The 20,421-nt window shown below is 33.1% G+C and overlaps 3 protein-coding genes and 1 non-coding gene across 4 annotated transcripts; 2 read left to right on the top strand and 2 right to left on the bottom strand.

Annotated features, from left to right (window-relative positions):
- Window positions 1-281: 281 nt before the first annotated feature.
- On the top strand, window positions 282-8,323 carry LOC132030922 (beta-galactosidase-like). Its single transcript, XM_059420718.1, has 19 exons — window positions 282-669; window positions 1,274-1,369; window positions 1,485-1,597; window positions 1,711-1,777; window positions 2,423-2,515; window positions 2,655-2,798; window positions 3,718-3,806; window positions 4,058-4,163; window positions 4,260-4,347; window positions 4,478-4,596; window positions 4,693-4,857; window positions 5,146-5,321; window positions 5,425-5,534; window positions 5,905-6,014; window positions 6,118-6,228; window positions 6,441-6,551; window positions 6,850-7,055; window positions 7,487-7,608; window positions 7,957-8,323. The coding sequence occupies exons 1-18, from the start codon at window positions 505-507 to the stop codon at window positions 7,593-7,595; spliced, it is 2,178 nt and encodes a 725-aa protein (XP_059276701.1). The 5' UTR covers window positions 282-504; the 3' UTR covers window positions 7,596-7,608; window positions 7,957-8,323.
- Window positions 2,986-3,084, bottom strand: LOC132032223 (U6 spliceosomal RNA). Its single transcript, XR_009408372.1, has one exon. It is a non-coding gene; the product is annotated as a U6 spliceosomal RNA (small nuclear RNA).
- A 3,148-nt stretch (window positions 8,324-11,471) lies between the features above and the next one.
- On the top strand, window positions 11,472-13,238 carry LOC132029237 (probable polyamine oxidase 5). Its single transcript, XM_059418553.1, has one exon. The coding sequence runs from the start codon at window positions 11,564-11,566 to the stop codon at window positions 13,184-13,186; it is 1,623 nt and encodes a 540-aa protein (XP_059274536.1). The 5' UTR covers window positions 11,472-11,563; the 3' UTR covers window positions 13,187-13,238.
- A 1,261-nt stretch (window positions 13,239-14,499) lies between these two features.
- LOC132029236 (uncharacterized) lies at window positions 14,500-19,300 on the bottom strand. The gene is made up of 4 exons (XM_059418552.1): window positions 19,204-19,300; window positions 18,990-19,096; window positions 14,868-14,946; window positions 14,500-14,792 (listed from the first exon to the last, which is right to left on the bottom strand). The coding sequence occupies exons 1-4, from the start codon at window positions 19,204-19,206 to the stop codon at window positions 14,745-14,747; spliced, it is 237 nt and encodes a 78-aa protein (XP_059274535.1). The 5' UTR covers window positions 19,207-19,300; the 3' UTR covers window positions 14,500-14,744.
- Window positions 19,301-20,421: the final 1,121 nt, after the last annotated feature.

Below are 20,421 nucleotides of genomic sequence, written 5' to 3'. Positions count from 1 at the left end.
CTTTCCTGACCCTTTTGAACTAGTCAATAAAAATACAAAGTTGAAATCAAATTTCTGAGTTCGATTGAACCCGCATATAACTTTCTAACTTTGCCCTGCCATTATTTTACTTCAAAATTTTAAAAAGAAATTAAAGCATTAAAGATAATCCGTAAATCAGATAATCTAAGTGCTGAGTCAAATTGTGACCCCCACGTAAGCACTGTATAATAGCAGTTGTAGCTTCTCCCTCGTAACCAAAACACCTTAAAAACATGCACAGACTGTTAAAACACACACACACACACACACACAGTGAAAATATTTGTATAAATATCTTTACATATTTCATTCTCAAAAGAATCAAAAGAGAAGAAAAGAATAGAGAGTTAGAGACAAGACAAAAGTGTCATTTTTCTCTATCTTTGTTGGTTTTAACGCTGCTTTTGTTTCTTTCTTCACTTTTTTTGTTGAAAGAAATAAAATCAAGAACCCTTTTTTTTTTTTGAATGTGAGAAAAAAAAAATGATGAGGATTAATGTGTTGCTGGTTGTGTTGTTAGTCATTTGTTCATTGTTTTTTTCTTCAGTGAAAGCTAGTGTTACTTATGATGATAGAGCTATAATCATTAATGGGAAAAGAAAAATTCTTATTTCTGGTTCTATTCATTATCCAAGAAGTACTCCACAGGTAAATTATAAACCAATTTAATTGCATCATTTAATTATTTTCTTGTTTTTTTGATAAATGGATATGACTTGTACTTTGGTTTTTTTTTTTGTTTTTTTAATGGTATTTGGTTCTAAAATCTTTTCTTTATATGTTTTTATGGCTTCTTTGAAATTGGTCTGTTTTGTAATTCTGTAATTATTGTCCCCTTAAGCATTATGGTTCTAAATTTTTTATTTTTTTATTTTTTTGCTGAGAAAATCTTAACTTTACACATTTTTATAGCTTATGAAAAATGGGTCTGTCTTGTTCTTCTGTAATTTTTGGTTCTTTTGTGTTTTTTGGTTCTAAAAATCTCAACTTTACAAATTTTTGTGGCTGATGAAAAATGGGTATGTTTTGTATTTCTGTAATTCTGAAAAGTGGGTATGTCTTGTTTTTCTATAGTTTTTGTTCTAAAATCATTTCTTGACACTTTATTATGGCTTCTGAAAAATGGGTCAGTCTTGTTCTTCTGTAATTTTTATTCCCTTGTGTATATTGCCTCTAATATTATTCATTTTTTCTTCTGCAATAATGTCACTTTTTTTTTTTTTTTTTTTTTTTTTTGTATTGGTGATTTTAGATGTGGCCTGATCTTATACAAAAGGCTAAAGATGGAGGCTTGGATGTTATTGAGACTTATGTTTTTTGGAATGCGCACGAACCTTCTCCTGGAAAAGTAATCGCTTTAACTCAACTTAATTTACTTTTATTATTATAAATCTTGATTCTGTAATTAATATCCAAAACTGATAAAAATTTAAGCTTTTCATTTTATTTTTTTCAATTTTCAGTACAATTTTGAAGGGAGATATGATCTGGTTAAGTTCATCAAATTGGTACAAAGAGCAGGACTTTATGTCAATCTACGTATTGGCCCTTACGTCTGTGCTGAATGGAACTTTGGGTAAATATACGCAAAATATGTTAGATACATGAAGAACTTTGCTTCTTCTTTTTTTTTTTTTTAAGCAGCTTCCCCTGTTTTATACTCTGTTTTTATGTTTTATTTGTATGCAGGGGATTCCCTGTTTGGCTAAAATATGTGCCTGGTATGGAATTCAGAACAGACAATCAGCCTTTCAAGGTCTGTTTTTTTACTTTCCAATCATTTTAAAGCTTGAGTGGCTACGTCTTTTCACGTGTGGGCTTAATTATTTTTTATGAGCTAAACACGTGGAAATATTTTTTGTTTTTCGAGTGACAGTGAGAAGTTTACTTGCGACCACTTGTATGATTTTATACCATATTGAAACGTGTAACAATTACATCTAAAATCTTAAACTATTGTAAATAAAACACTCTTTTCAATTACTATCGTAATTATATCATGTCTCAACGATCTTCAACGTGCGGGCTTAATTTTTTTTTTTTAAAAAAAACACTAAAATGTTTTTGAATTTTCGAGGGGCTGTGATAGTTTTGCCTGGGTCCATTTGTCTTTATGTTGAAACGTTTGACCATCTTATCTAAAATTTCAAAATGTTAAATAAAATACACTTTCATTTAATATTATGTTTGAACACACTTCTAATTAATTCTCTTGATATCATGTTGAAATGTGTGATATCATGTTTAAAATTTAAATTATTAGAGAAAACCACATTTCTATTAATATTATGTCTGAACTGTCATGTTTTCTGGTCAGGGGCGGATTTAGCTTAGTATATGGGGGTTCCCAGGAACCCCTATGTATTTGTTCGGATCCTGTATTTGGTTGACTATGATGCAGGTGGCTATGCAAGGATTTGTTCAGAAAATAGTCAACATGATGAAGTCAGAAAAATTGTTTGAACCTCAAGGAGGACCAATAATAATGTCCCAGGTCCGGATTATGCTCATGCCTTGTCTTTACACTATTTATAGAAATGAAATTTGGGATGTTTTTGTCTCCCCTTAATTGTTGTTTTGTCCCCCCTAATTCTTGATTATGTTAAGTATACTTTGGTAATTAAATGCTGCAGATAGAAAATGAGTATGGACCAGTAGAGTGGGAAATTGGTGCTCCTGGTAAAGCTTATACAAAATGGACAGCTCAAATGGCTGTGGGTCTAAAAACTGGTGTCCCATGGATTATGTGTAAACAAGAGGATGCTCCTGATCCAGTGGTAAGCAATTTTCAATCTCCTCCAAGTTTCCAATTACTGCATAGAATATTTCATTTTTGCTATGTTGCGGGGACTCTACAACAATGTTGTTGCACCTGTGTCGGATCCTCCAAAAATGCACTACTTTTGGAGGATCCGAGACACACCTGATGACATTTTTGAAGTGTTCGAGCAACGTAACATTTTTTGGACTATTTCTTGATTTTTTTTTTTTTGTGTCATCCTTACGCAGTGACTATGTTAATCTTTTGTGTATAGTTCTGATTTTATCAATATCCCCAAAGGACCTACCTGCACAGGATGTTTTCTAAGCACTATTTGAGCGTCTTTAAGTTGTTTAAATATGTGGTGAAAGTATGGTGGTAAGTAGCGGAGCCAAGATTTTCACAAAGGAAATTCAAAATATAAAGAAGTAACCACATGAAGAAGCCAAAAGGGATTCGACATCTACTATATACGTAAAAAAAAAAAAAATATTGACCTTTTATATAGACTATAATGTTGCAGCGAAGAGGATTCGTCCAAGTAGTGTCAAGTGACGCCCCTTCGCCGGAAATTACTTTGTGTAGATAGGTGAAATTTATATGTTATGTACATATATTATATGTTGAATCCCCTTGACTTCTTCCTGTATCTACTTTTTTATACGATTTGACTTCCTTTAGTGAAAATCCTAGTTCTGCCACTGAGCTTTGCGGCCCCCTAGCTCCGCCCCGGGTGGCATCATCTGGCTCCAGTTTTTGTTGGACTGGGTTTTAGTGACTTCATGACAGTACTTGTTACTGTATATAACTTTTTTTAGGTGTGGATTGGTATAGGAGGAACTTGTTAGTTCTTGAAGCAAATAACTACTGTGACTTGTTTTCAAGATTCTTTTGGATATCTCTCTAGAACTCATATTTTCTTTATTCTGCTATAGATTGATACTTGCAATGGCTTCTACTGCGAAGGGTTTCGTCCTAATAAGCCTTACAAACCCAAAATGTGGACAGAAGTTTGGACTGGCTGGTAAGTTTCAAGAATGCAAACTTATGACACTATAATTTATAACAACTTATGTTCTTATGAACCATAGTTGTTTAATTCAACTACTCTATCTAGTTGAATGCAGTGGCAAAGCCACATAGACTGTAGGGAGGTCAGTTGAACACCCTGTATTGGAAAATTATACTTTGTATATACAATCTTGAACACTTAGGGAAATTTTTGGCTTCGCCATTTGCTGAATGTTCATTTGCTATATACTCTACCATGCTCAGGTATACAAAATTTGGTGGTCCCATTCCTCAAAGGCCAGCAGAAGATGTTGCATTTTCAGTTGCAAGGTTTGTTCAGAACAATGGTTCATTCTTCAATTACTACATGGTAAGTTGACCTTTGATTTCGTGTTAATGTTTTTGCTGTTACTTAGCATACATAACCATTTACTTTATTGATATATTTTCTTCTATTTTGCTTCAGTATCATGGGGGAACAAATTTTGGCCGGACATCTTCAGGGCTTTTCATTGCTACTAGCTATGATTATGATGCTCCTCTCGATGAATATGGTACGAAAAATAACCAGAAATCTTCTCACATTTACACATCTGCACAACAAACAAAAAAATGAAAATAATGGAAAATTTTCCTGTAAATTGTTCATGCTTGTCTTGATTTTTTTGCTTTATGGTGTAAAAGGGTTGCTGAATGAACCAAAATATGGACACTTGAGAGACTTGCATAAAGCGATTAAGCTATCTGAACCAGCTTTAGTTTCATCGTATCCTACGGTGACTAAGCTTGGAAGTAATCAAGAGGTTAGTCTGATTTAGATAATAGTTGGTTTCTGTTTGATCAATAGTCTTGATTTTTTTTGTTCTTAACGCTGTTTACATTTTCTGTGACCAACATAGGCTCATGTCTATAGATCAAAATCTGGAAGTTGTGCTGCATTCTTGTCCAACTATGACTCTAAATATTCAGTTAAAGTCACCTTTCAGAATAGGCCATATGATCTGCCTCCTTGGTCCATCAGCATTCTTCCTGACTGTAAAACTGCTGTTTATAACACTGCAAGGGTAATACAACTGATCCTTTTTCTGTTCAAATAAATACATATAAAACATTTAGGGGAAGAATTTTAAGGAATTTTTTCATTTTTGGCCCGTCAGCTGAAATTAATTACGGGCGCTAGCCAAAATATACAAAAATATACACTGATAATGTATATTACATGTATATTTATGTATATTATATGTATAGTTTACTTAATATACAAGGGATATGCATTTTCCGGCTATTATTTTTTTGGACAGTCCAGAAAGGTAATTGTCCCAGGTTTTAATGTACTCTATGTAATGCTGCAGGTTAGCTCCCGAAGCTCGAGCATAAAGATGACACCGACAGGTGGTGGATTGTCTTGGCAGTCATACAATGAAGAAACGCCGACTGCTGATAACAGCGATAAACTTGCAGCCAACGGATTATGGGAACAGAAAAATGTCACCAGAGATTCCTCAGACTATTTGTGGTACATGACAGAGTGAGTAACTTCCATTTTCTTACTTTCCTCAAATGATTTTATCTAGTTCCACCTTTACATGTCAGATTTAATATCATGATAATATTTTCGTTACTCTCTCCAGTGTAAACATAGCGTCTGGTGAAGGATTTCTAAAGAACAGAAAGGATCCTTATCTTACTGTTATGTCGGCTGGTCATGTCTTGCATGTTTTTGTCAATGGAAAACTATCAGGTAGCGGAAACAACACTCTACTTGGGATTATGGCAAAGCGTTTTTTCCTAACAAACTACTAACCTGTTTGGCAAAGCTCTTAAAATCTGATTTTTGTCAGAAGTGTTTTTCGGAAAAGTACCTTTTGGAGAGCAGCAGTTTTTGTTTGGCTAATTAATTGTAAAAGCACTTTTGCCGATATTAGAGTAGTACTTTGTACTTGATCAATGCTCCAAAAGTGCTTCTCGGAATCTATTTTTTTTAGCTTCTGAAAAACAGCTTTTGCTAAGACTCAAAAAACACTTATTTTTCCCCAAAAGCTTGGCCAAACATGCTACTTTTTAAGTTTATCCGTATATCCTAATTTCTCTGTGTCCCTGAGTTTTGGTAGGAACTGTTTATGGGACATTGGATAATCCAAAACTTACATATAGTGGCAGTGTGAAATTAAGACCTGGTATTAACAAGATTTCTCTGCTCAGTGTTTCCGTTGGTCTCCCGGTTAGTTTTCCATTTCCTGTTTCTCCGCTCTTTTGATTAGCAGTGGTAACTGAACCATTATTGTAAAATTTTATATAACCCATGGTTTTAAAATCCATTTCAGAACGTTGGCGTGCATTATGATACATGGAATGCAGGAGTTTTGGGTCCGGTCACGTTGAGCGGTCTCAATGAGGGAAAAAGAGACTTGACAAAACAGAGATGGTCTTATAAGGTTTGTTCACTAATTGCTTCTGTTCTCTCCCTGAATCTGGATCTTTCATAGTATATTTTTGTTGAGGAGACGAATGAAGCTATTATGATCAGCTCCTCCTAGCCCCAAAACATTTATTTTTCATTCAAGAGCTACTCAAATGTGAGATTAACCATTAAAACGATATATAGAGCGTCTGGCACCTGAATAATTTATAATTTGCTTGTTTGCAGGTTGGTCTAAAAGGCGAATCGCTAAGTCTTCACTCCTTAAGTGGGAGTTCTTCTGTTGAATGGGTTCAAGGTTCACTAGTGGCTCAAAAGCAACCCCTAACTTGGTACAAGGTAAAGTTCCTATTTGTGGTGGCGTAGCCACATAGAGTGAAGCGTGTTCAGTCGAACATTCTTCATCGAAAATAATTATACTATTGAGTATATAGAAAATTATACTTTGTCTATGTCAGAATTTACTTTTTACATATATATTAAACTGAACACCTTAGCGAAATTACTGGCTTTGTCACCACGGCTATCTGTATTGTTCTAATGCAGACATCAAAATGCGGACATGTTTTTTTTATCAATTTTATGATCTTGAATAACTTGTTATAGCGTGTAGTTAATAGACAAATTCCTTTTCCAGGCTACATTTAACGCCCCTGGAGGAAATGAGCCGCTAGCTTTAGATATGGCAAGTATGGGAAAAGGTCAGATATGGATAAATGGTGAAGGCGTAGGGCGCCACTGGCCTGGATACAGAGCACAAGGAGACTGCAGCAAATGCAATTATGCTGGAACGTTCAACGAGAAGAAATGCCAGACTAACTGCGGACAGCCTTCTCAAAGATGGTAAGCGATTTCCATAATTCCTACAACCTTTAGCGGAGTTGTGGACTAGATCAACTTTTTGTGGAAAATTTAGCATGACAATCCTTAATCCTACTTGTTTATAGCAAAAAGTTGCAAAACCACAAAGAGATTCAGGAGACATCATATTCCATAGGATCACACAAATCAACTAAACACAACACTACTAAATAACAGTAATTAGCGACGGACAAATTTCATAGCTAAACAGCAAAATCCATCACTAATCCTATCTGGTGATGGATTAGCGATGGATTATCATAAAATTCTGTTAGCTACAAGCAATTTAGCGATGGATTAGCAATGAATTTCGTAGCGAATTCCAGTTTTTTGTAGTGCAAGAAGCTTGAAGAAATATGTTACTCACTCACTTCGACTTGTTTTGACAAACTTTGTGAAATTGTTAATATTAGGTACCATGTTCCACGATCGTGGCTGAAACCAAGTGGAAACCTGTTGGTAGTATTTGAAGAATGGGGTGGTAATCCAACAGGAATTTCTTTAGTCAAAAGATCAAGATAAAGAGGTCGAAAAGGTATGTTACAATTCTTTTTGCATTACATTAGCAAGTCAGAGTTTACAAAGACCAAAAATTTAACTCTTTAAGGTTTTTCCCTTGCATTATATATATATATTTTTATTTTTTTCTTTGTTCCACCTTTTTAAACTAAAGCTTACACTTTAATTGTGTTTTGCGCTTAAAGCCCTGATAGGCCTGGAGTGCTTTTTAACGCTTTTCGATTTTGACAACACTGTTCTTGATTCAAAATTCTGCAATTTTACTTCGCGTCTAAAATCATAAATTTATCTTTAATACATTCTTCATTATACTAATTGTTACCATGTTTTACTGATACTTGCTTGTTATTTTCTCCTATGGCAGTAAGCTTGTTCAGTAAATATGGTGCCTGAATTCGGCCGAATACATAAAAGAAGCTAACAATGGAGGCTGTATTTGCAGCTAAATAAATCATGTGAAATATAGAAATGCTTGATTAGAGGAATATAATTTACAGAGAATTTTATTGATTCTCTGTAAACTCTGGTTTAGGAAGTTATACAGAACTCTGCTGATTGGATTATGGCATTGAAGAAATTGTACAGCTTCCAAATATCATTGGCAAGTATGATTTTGAAATTTAGAATACAAATAAGTTTCATTTATATATACAACAACTACAATTTGTGGATCACATTGTTGTAAAATAATAATACAAGTTTATATCAAGGAAGCCAATTTTCACTTTTTCTTTGTAATGATGCAACTATTAATTTTTGTTATGATGCAACTATTAACTTTTGTTGTCTTTCCCTCCGTCCATGTTTACTTGTCCATGTTTTAAACCCCTTAAGAAACAATAAATAAAATGGTTGTTTTACTATATCACCGCTATTTATTATAAGTCATCAATGTTGAAGTATTTCATAAAAAGGGTATAACAGGTATAAAATGATAATTATCTCTTGGGTTTTCAAACCAGACAAGTAAAAATCGACATCTATTTTTAGAATAGTTAACAAGTAAAAGTGAACGGAAAGAGTAATAGCTATAGAGCTTTGCATCTTTTGGTTTTTGCATTTAATGTTTTGAATTCTATTTTAGATTTGTAGCCCATCAATATCACTTATGTTAGTAATTTGAAGGACATCCACGATGCTCCATGTTTACTTGGTTGACATGGATACAACTGTAAGATCAAATTTAAGTCCTCAGATAAGAGATTATGCAAAACCTTACACCATACATTATTGAGATTGACACACACATCATGTTCAATTCTATGACATAGCAACAACTCTTAGCAATCGGCATTTAAACTTGAGAGTAACTTTTTTTTTGATTTCTCACTCAGTGTCCGGTACCCGCATTGGAGCCCTGCTATATCCGGATTCGCATAGCGTAGGACCCTATTCGGGGGGAAGCGCTCCCTAGCTGCGATTTTAATAAAGGAAGAAGTGTTGTTTCATACGCCTGCATACATCCTTGATGGTAACTTGAGAGTACCTTTAACCATCGTGATATCGCGTCTTCAATGCTTAGAAAACTCTAGGAAATGGGAAATTCTATAACATTATCCCACATGCCCATCAAGTAACAAAATACGTGTTAAAAGGTTGACCTCATTTATAAAGAGGGTCTAGTTATGATGATTAATGGTTAATCGGATCTCAAATTATCCATACATAATTAGGATTCATGTCTTATATTTTTATTTAAAAATTTGACCAAGCTACTATTTTTTTCATACAACAACGTAATCACGTACAATCAAAATTCCAACAAAAGCCTTGAAACATCTACTGGCAGAGAACTATAGAGTGTTGAGCAAGACTTATTGAAATGAGTGGTTTAAAATATATGATGAAGACAAAATAATATAAGGTGTGAAGCTAAAGAGCCAAATAGGGTAAGTGGTAAAATGAGATTGTTAAATAATAGTAAGGGCAAAATGGAAAAGAAAAATAACGTCAATTCTACCACACAAAATTTGGTTGTTAAGCAAAATGAGACTTTTTACTGTTACATGACAATTTGACAATACAATTTAACAGATTTTGAATAATATTCATAACAAATATTGTATTTAAAATAGCAGCATACTACAGTACAAATATAAATCCAAACATCTTGTATGTAAATGTGTTCACACCGACTTTTGTGCACATTTTATAGCATAAATGTGGAATATGCGATTCATTGCAAGTTTAAGATCTGTGCTCTGACAATGTAAAAGATATTATCACAATCAGGTTATTTAAAACGTAATGACAAATAATCTATTAAATAAGTAGCATTGATTCATAGTTTAAAATAAATGGCAAGTAATACACTATAACAAGCATATAGAGAATGCCAAATCTTAAAGGATGGACAAACTTCAAATCCTAACAGAATGGAAAATATAGATAATTCAATGTACTTGTTTCGGGTTATTTCTCCTTTCACATTCTAAAACCCTATTAAGCCAAATCAAAATAATAAAATGCGTTAAATAGGAATAAAATCATGTTAAGTGTAACCAGAAAAAAGGTTTACCATAATTTTTTAAAATAAACTAATCTTCATTGGGTTGTTAATTGTGAGTTGATGAGTTTTCAGATAACATTGTTGTATTTGCAAACTAATTAGATATTTAGAGTGTTCAATTTTGTACCGTCTTGTTGTTTATCACAAGCTTAAATAGTTTTAATATAATTAAATTAAAATGTATGATTGACTTAAATTATTACTGAAATTTAATATCATTACCCAAAAAAAAAAAAAAAGGAAATTTAATATTGGAAATAATATTTTTATTTGCAAGAGCTCAAATTAATTTCTTACCAAAGTTGTAAATTATCACTGAAATTTAGAAATTTAAACAAGAATTTAATTTATTTTGGAGGTATGTCAATTATGTTCTTACCAAAGTTGGACATAACTTATTACTGGAATTTAGAAATTTAAACAAGTCCTTAATTTATCTTTGGAGAGGTATTTCAATTATCTTACCAAAGTTGGAGACTTAAATTATTATTCAATTTAGAAATTTAAAAAATATTTTAATTTATCTTAGAGGTATTTTATTTATTTTCTTACTGAAGTTGGAGACTTAAATTATTACCTAAATTTAGAAATCTACAACAAGATTTTAATTTATCGTGGAGGTACAGTATGTCAATTATTTTCTTACCGAAATTGGAGCCTTAAATTATTACTGAAATTTATAAATTTAAATTTATTTTGTAGGCAGGTCAGTTATTTTCTTAAAAAAGTTGGAGGCTTATTACTGAAATCTAGTAATTAAAAAAAGATTTTAATTTATCATGGAGTATTTCAATTATTTTCTTTCCAAAAATGTATACTTAAAATTATTACTAAAATTAGAAATTTAAACGTGATTTTGTTTCATCTTGAAGGTAATCCAATCATTATCTTACCAAAGTTGAATACTACTTGTCCAAAAACTAATCCCATAATTATGGTTAGAAAATCATGTTTATATCTTATTTCAGTCTAGTCCTTTAAATTTTAAGGGTCAATTTTAGTCCCTCAAAATTTAGTCCTTGAGATATCTGACTAAGCGTATCTAACCTTCAATTAATCGAAATGTGCACCTTTAATCCATTTGCTTGTAAATATACAAAAATTTATCAAAATTATTAGTTGTTCCACCACTTAATTACCTATACGTTATATTAAGCTTGTACCGTTACTTCATATTTGATGGCAATATATTTCTAAAAATTGAACAAAAGACACCAATATCACACATGTTAATTAACTGAAGGTTAAATATGATGAGTCTCATACTTTATAAGGATTAAAAATCATAATCTATCAATAACCGAGGGACCAAAATTTCTAACTTATGTAAAAGGACACTATGACACACACCTATATATATTTGTTTGTTGTTCAAGTAGTTCATACTCACAAACAAATCCTTTGTTCTCACAAGTTGCTCATTATTTTTTGCCTTGTCCTAATTCATTTTTTGCCTCTAATAATGGTGTCTCAAAAGCCAAAAATTGTTATAATTGGTGCAGGAATTGCTGGTCTAGCAGCAGCTAATAAACTCTATACAACACAAAACTCAAATGAATTATTTGAGCTTTGTGTTGTAGAAGGTGGAAATAGAATTGGTGGAAGAATTTTCACTTCTGAATTTTGTGGTGACAAAATTGAAATAGGTGCTACTTGGATTCATGGTATTGAAGGAAATCCAATTTACAAAATAGCCAAAGAAACCAACTCATTTGAATCTGATCAACCATGGGAATGCATGGAAGGTAAATTAATGGATAAAAAAGTGACCATAACAGAAGATGGTCATGAAATAAATTCATCTTTTGTTAACACCATATCAAATTTTTTCAATAAAATGTTAGATTTTGCTTCAGGAGAAAGGAATCTTGAAAATGAGGTATGTAGAGATTTTCTTGAAAAATTCAATCTTGAAAATGGTGGCATTGAAAAAAATCTCAGTATTGGTTCTTTCCTTAGAGAGGGACTTGATTTTTATTTAAGAAAAGATCAAGAAAATGTTGAAGTTTTTGAAAATTGGAGTAAAAAATCACTTGAAGAAGGGGTGTTTAGTATGCTTGAGAATAAACATAGGCATTATTCAGCAGCTGGTGATTTGAGTACTTTGGATTTTAATGCAGAAAGTGAGTATTGTGATTTTCCGGGTGATGAAATAGTTATAGCCAAAGGGTACTCAAAAGTGATTGAATCTTTAGCTTCTGTTTTACCCGCTGGTTTGATTCAACTAGGCCGAAAAGTCGCGAAAATTGAATGGCAATCTGGTTATAGTTGCTTAAATTTGAAAAATGAGGACAGTACTAAGCCAGTGAAATTGCATTTTGGTGATGGATCAGTTATGTATGCTGATCATGTTATTGTTACTGTTTCATTAGGGGTTTTAAAACAAGGAATTCGCGACGACGATTTTGGTCTTTTTAGTCCTCCACTTCCTGAATTCAAGAATGAAGCAATTTCAAGGCTTGGTTTTGGTGTTGTTGATAAGTTGTTTTTGCAGCTTAGTCCAAATCATGATGAAAATGTTGGCTATGATGGGATGAATTTCCCTCATATGCAATTGGTTTTCCATAAGCCAGACGCGAAAGTTAGTCAACCGAAAATACCCTCATGGATAAGGAAGACTGCACTTTTACATCCAATTTATCCAAAGTCAAGTGTTTTATTATCATGGTTTGCAGGTGAAGAAGCTATTGAAATGGAAACTCTTGATGATGAAGAGATTATGGACGGGGTTTCGACAACAATTTCACAGTTTCTAGCAAACTCAAAGCATTTCAAGAAGTCAAATTTTGCTGATGAAAGTGAAAGTTGCATTAAGTTTACTAAGATTTTGAAGTGTAAATGGGGTACTGATCCATTGTTTTTGGGATCATATAGTTATATAGCTGTTGGATCAAGTGGAGATGATTTGGATGCTTTGGCTGAGCCATTGCCTAAGGGAAATTCACAGAATTGTCCTCAACTTCAAGTTTTGTTTGCAGGTGAAGCAACAAGTAGAACTCAATATTCAACAACTCATGGTGCATATCTTACTGGTCTTAGAGAAGCAAATAGGCTTCTTGAGCACTATCAATGTGTTGATGTCTGAAAAAAGATTGTTTTTGTTTGTTTGTCTTGTTATTGTTTTTCACATTCATTTAGAATGATGATATGTTTGTTATAGCCTCTATGTTTGATGGGAACTTGAGAAAGTAAAGGGTATTAAAGAAGCTTTTCATTTTGTATTGTTTTCAATTTGTTGGTGATGAGGACTTGTTCCTTTTCTTCCCTTTCTTTTAATTTGATGATTCTTGCTTTTAATCTCCTTAACTTTTTATTGACAGATGACAATAAGAATGGGATATAGTTGAAAGTTTTCTATAAGTATATATTTGGGAAAATACATAAAATCTCCCGGAATAGTCCCACTTACCTAACACGTCATTTAACTTTTTATTGACAGATGACAATAAGAATGGGATATAGTTGAAAGTTTTCTATAAGTATATATTTGGGAAAATACATAAAATCTCCCTGAATAGTCCCACTTACCTAACACATCATTCACCCCCTTAGAAAGAGTGTGTTACACATATGAGATAAAAAATAAAAAAAAGGTTAAAATTTTCTTTTTCTCTCTGCATTTTTTCACTTTTTAAAATTTCCTTTTACTATTCTTATCTTTTTTCTTCTTACTTTTCCATTATTTTCTTCTCTACACATCCACCAGAATATAACTTAGTCATCCGAAATTATGTTAGGTCCTGGGGTACATAGGTCCACTGACCAAAAAATTAAAACTAATTATAACTTTTTTTAACTTCTCTCTTTCTCCCTTTGTCACAAAATTAAGGAACAAAAAAAGACTGATGATACTCAACAGTCACTGATTAAAAGTTTTCAATCTGTCTATACTACTTGAAAGGTTCGCAACATGTAGTAAAAACGTGTAGCATCATTTTGTTTCTTCTTCTTTTGCGCAAGCAACTTTGTGAGGATTAAATATATGTACTATTATTCCAGCACTTGCTCTTGTGCTGTTCATGAGCAGTTTACGTTGCAGTTGGTACGCTAATAAAGTTTACCTATAGTCGGATATCATATCAAATACAAGTTAAACCCCTTTATAAGAGTCATACTCTATAACAACATTTCGTTACAAGTACCAATTTTTTTAATTTTTTTTTTTGCGAACCGGTCGCTATAGCAACCAAAAAATATCCAGACAAATAACGCCGTTATAGAGAGGTTTGACGGTATATGTTTTCTGTTTGTCAAAAACAACGCCATGAGATCAACTTATAGCTCCATCTTTTTCCCAACCATTTTCACGAAAGTATGTCATTATGTATTCATTTAATGAATACATAATCACTTGCCGGAAATGCTATGTAAACCCAAGCAAAGGGATCCTTTCTATAAAGTAATTGATGGCAACACTAATATAAACTGTCATAAGAAGTAATATTTTCTTGTACCTCAGAAATTTTCAATAATTTCTCCAATGCTTGCCACTCAGTTATAAATTCTCAGACTACACTAGGTGATAATGATCAGTTCTACAGATACTGTCTTCAACCATAAATCATATAAAATCACCTGCGATACTAAAAACTGTTCATGTAGAAACACTAGTGAAAAACTTCATCTTTATCCATGGGGATACATCAAACATATACGCCTGAAGCAAGCAGCAAAAACAAGGATCCAAAACCCTGCACGACGTGCATTGAGGAGTCAGCGCAAGCAACTAGCAAAAACGAGAAATCAAATCAATATAGTGTACATACCAAGAAAACAGATGCCACTGTCCCAGTCGCAAGCTCCTTTGCAAGACTGCGATATTTCCTTGGAGAAGTAGCTTCATAGCTGTCACACATTCATAGGTTTGTTACAAGAAGAAAAGACAGCAAGACTTGCAGAATCCGGAATGAAGCAAACCAGTAATCTACAACTCTAATGAGTAATCCAGAATATTTTTTAAAGAATTCTGATGAAGTATTATAATTGCCATGACTCATGAATTATATCTCAGTAGAGAATTTCGGAAAATTATATCTCAGCAAAGTTGGATATTCATGTTCCATAAGAGACTATATAGACTATGTACTCGAGAAAATGACCAAAATAGTACATTATCTTTGAGTTTGAATTACATGTTCTTTCACATAGAGCACTAATAGTACATTATGTTTGCATAAGTGTCACACTTTTAGTCAAACTCCCAAATATCTTTTTAAAATATAACGGAAAAGGGCAAAAATGCCCCTGAACTTTTAGAAAAGATATAAAAATACTCTTTATTCATCTATTTTGTTAAAACTACCCCTCAATTCAACGTTTTGGCTGGACAACACTAATTTTTTTTTTTTTCAAAAATCTGAAAAACTGGATTTTTATAAAAATATGAAAAAATTAATTTTTTTTATGGAAAAACTTTGTTTTAAAAAAAAAACCAGAAAACTGTCTTTTTTTAAAGAAGAAAATTATGGAGTATTAGTTTTGCACATTTTACTTAAAAAAACAATCAGTTTTTCAGATTTAAAAATTGAATTTTCTAAAAAAAATGGGGTTTCCACCTGTTAAAAAAAAGTTTTACAAATTTAAAAAAATTCCACATGTTTTAATGAAAATCCAATTCTGTTTTTATATATATATAAAAGGCTTACTACATTTGTTTTAAAAAAAAACGGGTTTTGAAAAATTATTTTTCCTTATTCTACAAATAACGATTTTTCAGATTTCTTTTTAAAAAAATAAATCAATTTTTCAGTAATAAAATGTCATGTGTAATTTAAATATTTTTTTTAAAAAAAAAAAATTAGTGTTGTCCATTAGTCAAAGGGAATAAATGAGCCAAAAAGTTGAATTGAGGGGTAGTTTTAGCAAAATAGATGAATAAAGGGTATTTTTATACCTTTTCTAAAAGTTCAGGGGCATTTTTGTTCTTTTCCGTTAAATTTCTAAAAAAATATTTGGGAGTTTGACTAAAAGTGCACCACTTATGCAAACATAATGTACTATTAGTGCTCCATGTGAAAGAATATGTATGATTTTAGGTCCAAACCCAAAGATAATGTACTATTTTGGTACTTTTCTCCTATGTACTCCGTAAAAACTAAGAAGTAAGTGACGAAGCAGATAATTTCTGAAAGAGATGTCTCCAAATATCAAACTGCTCGAGGGCAAGCTCTTAACGTTTGCTAGTTTGCTCTAGGGTAATGGAAAAAAGATGACTCTTACCACTTTTTCCCACAGGTCATATTTAAGAGTTACAACTCTAATTTGTATGGACTTCTCATGAGTGATTATGTACAAGGTAGACAGCGTCACTGAAAAATATTGAAACCGTATGTAGGAGAACACAGTGTTATCAAAGGCGCGCTTAAAAGCGAGGCTCAAAACATGTTGAGCGTTTCGCCTCGCTTTGTTGTCATCAAGGCTCTAAGACATACTTTTCCTTGCCAATGAGCTCTCTCTTGAGGAGGTGACACTAGATGATTGATATTTCACTTTATCTTAATATTTTTACAATTTCTTTGTCCATATATTTGTTATTCATGCTTATTACTATTAATCTTGGACTAAACATATATATATATTTGTATTTTTGCACCATTGCGCTTTTTTTCATTAAAGCTCACGCTTTATATGCGCTTCGTGCTTAAAGCCCCAGCTGACCTTAGAGCTTTTTTCGCGCTTTTCACTTTTGATAACACTGGGAGAACATACAATTAAGACTACAAGCCCTTGAGGCGTAATTACGACACAACTTTTCACCTTAAAACTTCTCAAGGTAAACTCAAGTGGAAAGCTCAAATTTTTCTTTGGAATAAGTTCCATGAGTTTCGCTAAAAGGAAACGGAAAGGGCCTAAAAATTTTAAGGGGAAAAGGGAAAATAAATTCTCCAACTTGATTAATCTATTCATACGTACTCCCAACCTCTCTCCACCTCAAGGAAAGAAAGAAGGATATCTCACTCTGACTGGTTAAAGAGGTCATCTAATATAAGCGTGACATTTGTAAACAGGAAATAAAGTTGACCAAGCCCAAACTCAAGTCTAACTCCGTCAACCAAAAGATGTTATAGAACATAACAAATTATTGAAAGATAGTTATAGGATATGATAAGGCACAGGAGAAACATTAATATCTAACGTAAACATATTCTACGGTTGTGCAGGCATATTAGCACATTAACCCTTGCATTAGTACCAAAGGGTGCCCAAGGTAAACCTCCTCGCAACTTACACGTTACTACATAAGCATTCCTTTTTAAATTACAAAGTTTCTAAGAGTTTTTCAAGTCACGCAAAAAAGGAATAAATGAGTTGCTCTCAGATTCTTAAGCATTCCTTTTTAAATTACAAAGTTTCTAAGAGTTTTTCAAGTCACGCAAAAAAGGAATAAATGGGTTGCTCTGACTTTTTTCACGTTACAAGTCAAGATCATAGGGTAAAGTGCTTGAAGGGTAAACAGTAATGACATGAATTTGGTAAATCTCACATATGAACCGAAGTTACTCTCAACATGTTTAACAGTTGAAGAATGACGGAGAAGTGATAATTAATCTATACAAATCCTATTAATATACAACACTTTCTATAGAATAGTTATAAGTCTCTTTTCAGACACTCTTCCGAACTAAAAGGCATCAAAAGCGCCTGACGGGCAAATGTAACTAGATATCACATTATTTAGAAATCTTTCCCTCCAACAATAGGATCGTGGAAAGAGGACATACAAAGGAGCCTAGGGATTTGGTCTAGTGGTAAGAGCGCAACGCGTTAGGCACACGTCACAAGTTCGAACCTTAATGGAGAGGGTAGAGGGACAGATCCAAAATCCATCGAGTTTCAAACCATGTACCACTGGCTCTCAAGGATTTCTTGGTTATCAAAAAAAGGAGTAAAGGACTAACAAAGGCTGCATTTGGTATGATACCAAGTACAATTTCTTACACGAAACAGTGGAAATATTTACCAACAACAAACCCAGTGGAAATATTTACCAATAATATTATTTCATAGATCATTTTCTTTGGTTGGATATAAAAGTTTAGTACTTTAAAGCTTAATCTCAAACTAGATGGATCGACTAAATGAATCCTCTATATCTCTCCATCAGGGTCAATTTCATTCCGATACTGGTAAATAACATGTCTTTTAAAGGCATAAACAATCACAATACATCGAAATCCAGTATCATTTGAATAAAAACACAGTAATTTCCAAGATTTAAAATAACAACAGATCGATGGCTTACATGAAGAAGGAAGCAGTTACAACAAGATCAATGGCAAGCATACACACTGTTAGAGTTGGGTACCACGCACTATCCAACCACGCCCCACCTGCCTACCCCCACCCTCCTACCACCCACTCCCCCTACCTACCACCCCTACCCTGGCCATAGGCGGATCCAGGATTTAAATCTTGTGGGTTCAATCTTAAGATTTTTAGTATTGAACCCTTTATATTTTAAAAGTTATGGGTTCATATCTACTATATATTACAATTTTAATAATTACTTACACATAAATTTATGCTCCGTGTCGAAAGTTAGGGGTTCAGTTGAACCCCCACTTAATAGGCTAGATATGCCCCTGACACTCCAAATTTAAAAACCTCATAGTGTTTTTTTGCTTTGAATATATGCAAATGCTCTTAAAATAACATTTTCGAACTCGTGTACCAAACACAAGAAAATGAGTCGGAAAATCACTTATTTTCCGTCATACCAAACACACCCTTAATCTCAAACTAGTTGGATCCACTAAATAAAACACCCATATCACTCTATTCAGGCCAATTCCATTCCAACATTGGTACATAACATGTCCTTCTAATGCATAAACAATCGCAAAAAATAAATAAAATCAAATTGCATAAAGAACAGATCTGGGGCTTACATAAAGAAAGAAGCAGTTACAACAAGTCCAATTGCAAGCATAAACACAGCTAAGGTTGGGTACCACGCATCAGGTACTGGACTCGAAATTGGTTTTGCTGATTGAGCCTAAAAATACACACAACAAAATCAAAATCAAAATCAAACTATTACAAAAATTCACTGAAACTATATATTAAAAAATAAATTGAAACAAGGAAGAAAAAATTGTGTACCATTTTTTTTGAAGAAATTTGAGAGCAAATTAGATGATCTTAGTTTATGGACTTAAAAACTGTTTTGGAAGTCTCTACTACGGCTGTGTGAATCTGTTTAAGTAGTCGGGCAAAAATTTCATGACGTAGCCGATTTGGAGGCTCATTTAAATTGTAGTCAAATTGTTTTCAAATATTTAATTAGTAGCCAATATAAACCCAACCAACAACAACATACCCAGTGGGATCCACAATGTGGGGTCTGGGGAGGGTAAAGTGTACGTCTACAATCGAAAACCTCGGCTCACAAGAAAACAAGGGAAAACAAGGCAAAAGAGTTAGGGAAGGAGAAGTATATCAAAGCAATGCGAAAATGAGAAATAAGAAGAGCGAAGAAGTCATGATAAAACAGCCTAGAAAGACAAGACCCAAAAAATATAAGCAGGAATCTAAAGGGCAATAAACGATAAAGCAAAACTACGACTACTAGTGCGAAAGAAAAAGCGAGATCCTCATTAGCGCGGCCTTTCTATCCCTGTCTGAGTCTTCACAGCCTCGATCTAAGGCCATGTCCTCGGTAAATTGAAGCGTCTATGTCCTGTCTAATCATCAGAAAACAAGAAAACCTCAAACAAAATTGTTGCTCTTCCTCCTCCTCCTCCTCCTTCTCTTTTTCTTACTTGTTGTACAATAAATGTGTTTCAATTTTATTGTACACCAATTGAAGTATAATGCTTGAAGAAGTGGGTTTAGAATTTCGAATATAAAAGATAAACTGAAATCAAGTGGTTATGGTAGAGAAAGCTAGGAAATATGAAAAATCGGTATTGTTGCCCGCTTGAAAAAGTGGGTCTTGAATTTTGTGCGTGAACATTAAGTTTAAATCAAGTGATTGTTGTTGGAAAATCTTGAAAATATTAGTTGGGATGAAAATTGGAATTACTCTGAGTTTGTAACATATATGTTTGAAGCATCATTAATTGTTAGTTTAAGCTTCAGGCTCAGATATCGGAAGTTTGACCTTCGCAAGCCAAACTTCAGGCTCGTGTGTCGAAAGTTTGGCCTTGACAAGCTCGTGTGTCGAAAGTTTGACAAGACAAACTTGGCCTCCCCTGTCCCAAGACAAACTTTTTTTTTTTTTTTTTTAATCTTTTGTAGTATGTGTTCCATTAGGTAGTATTATACTAATTTTAGAAAAGATATACATAAAATATCTAGTTTTACTGCGAGACCATGTTT

Source organism: Lycium ferocissimum, chromosome 9, assembly GCF_029784015.1.
Source record: "Lycium ferocissimum isolate CSIRO_LF1 chromosome 9, AGI_CSIRO_Lferr_CH_V1, whole genome shotgun sequence".
NCBI lineage: Eukaryota > Viridiplantae > Streptophyta > Magnoliopsida > Solanales > Solanaceae > Lycium > Lycium ferocissimum.
This window is presented reverse-complemented; position numbering and strand designations above follow the sequence as displayed.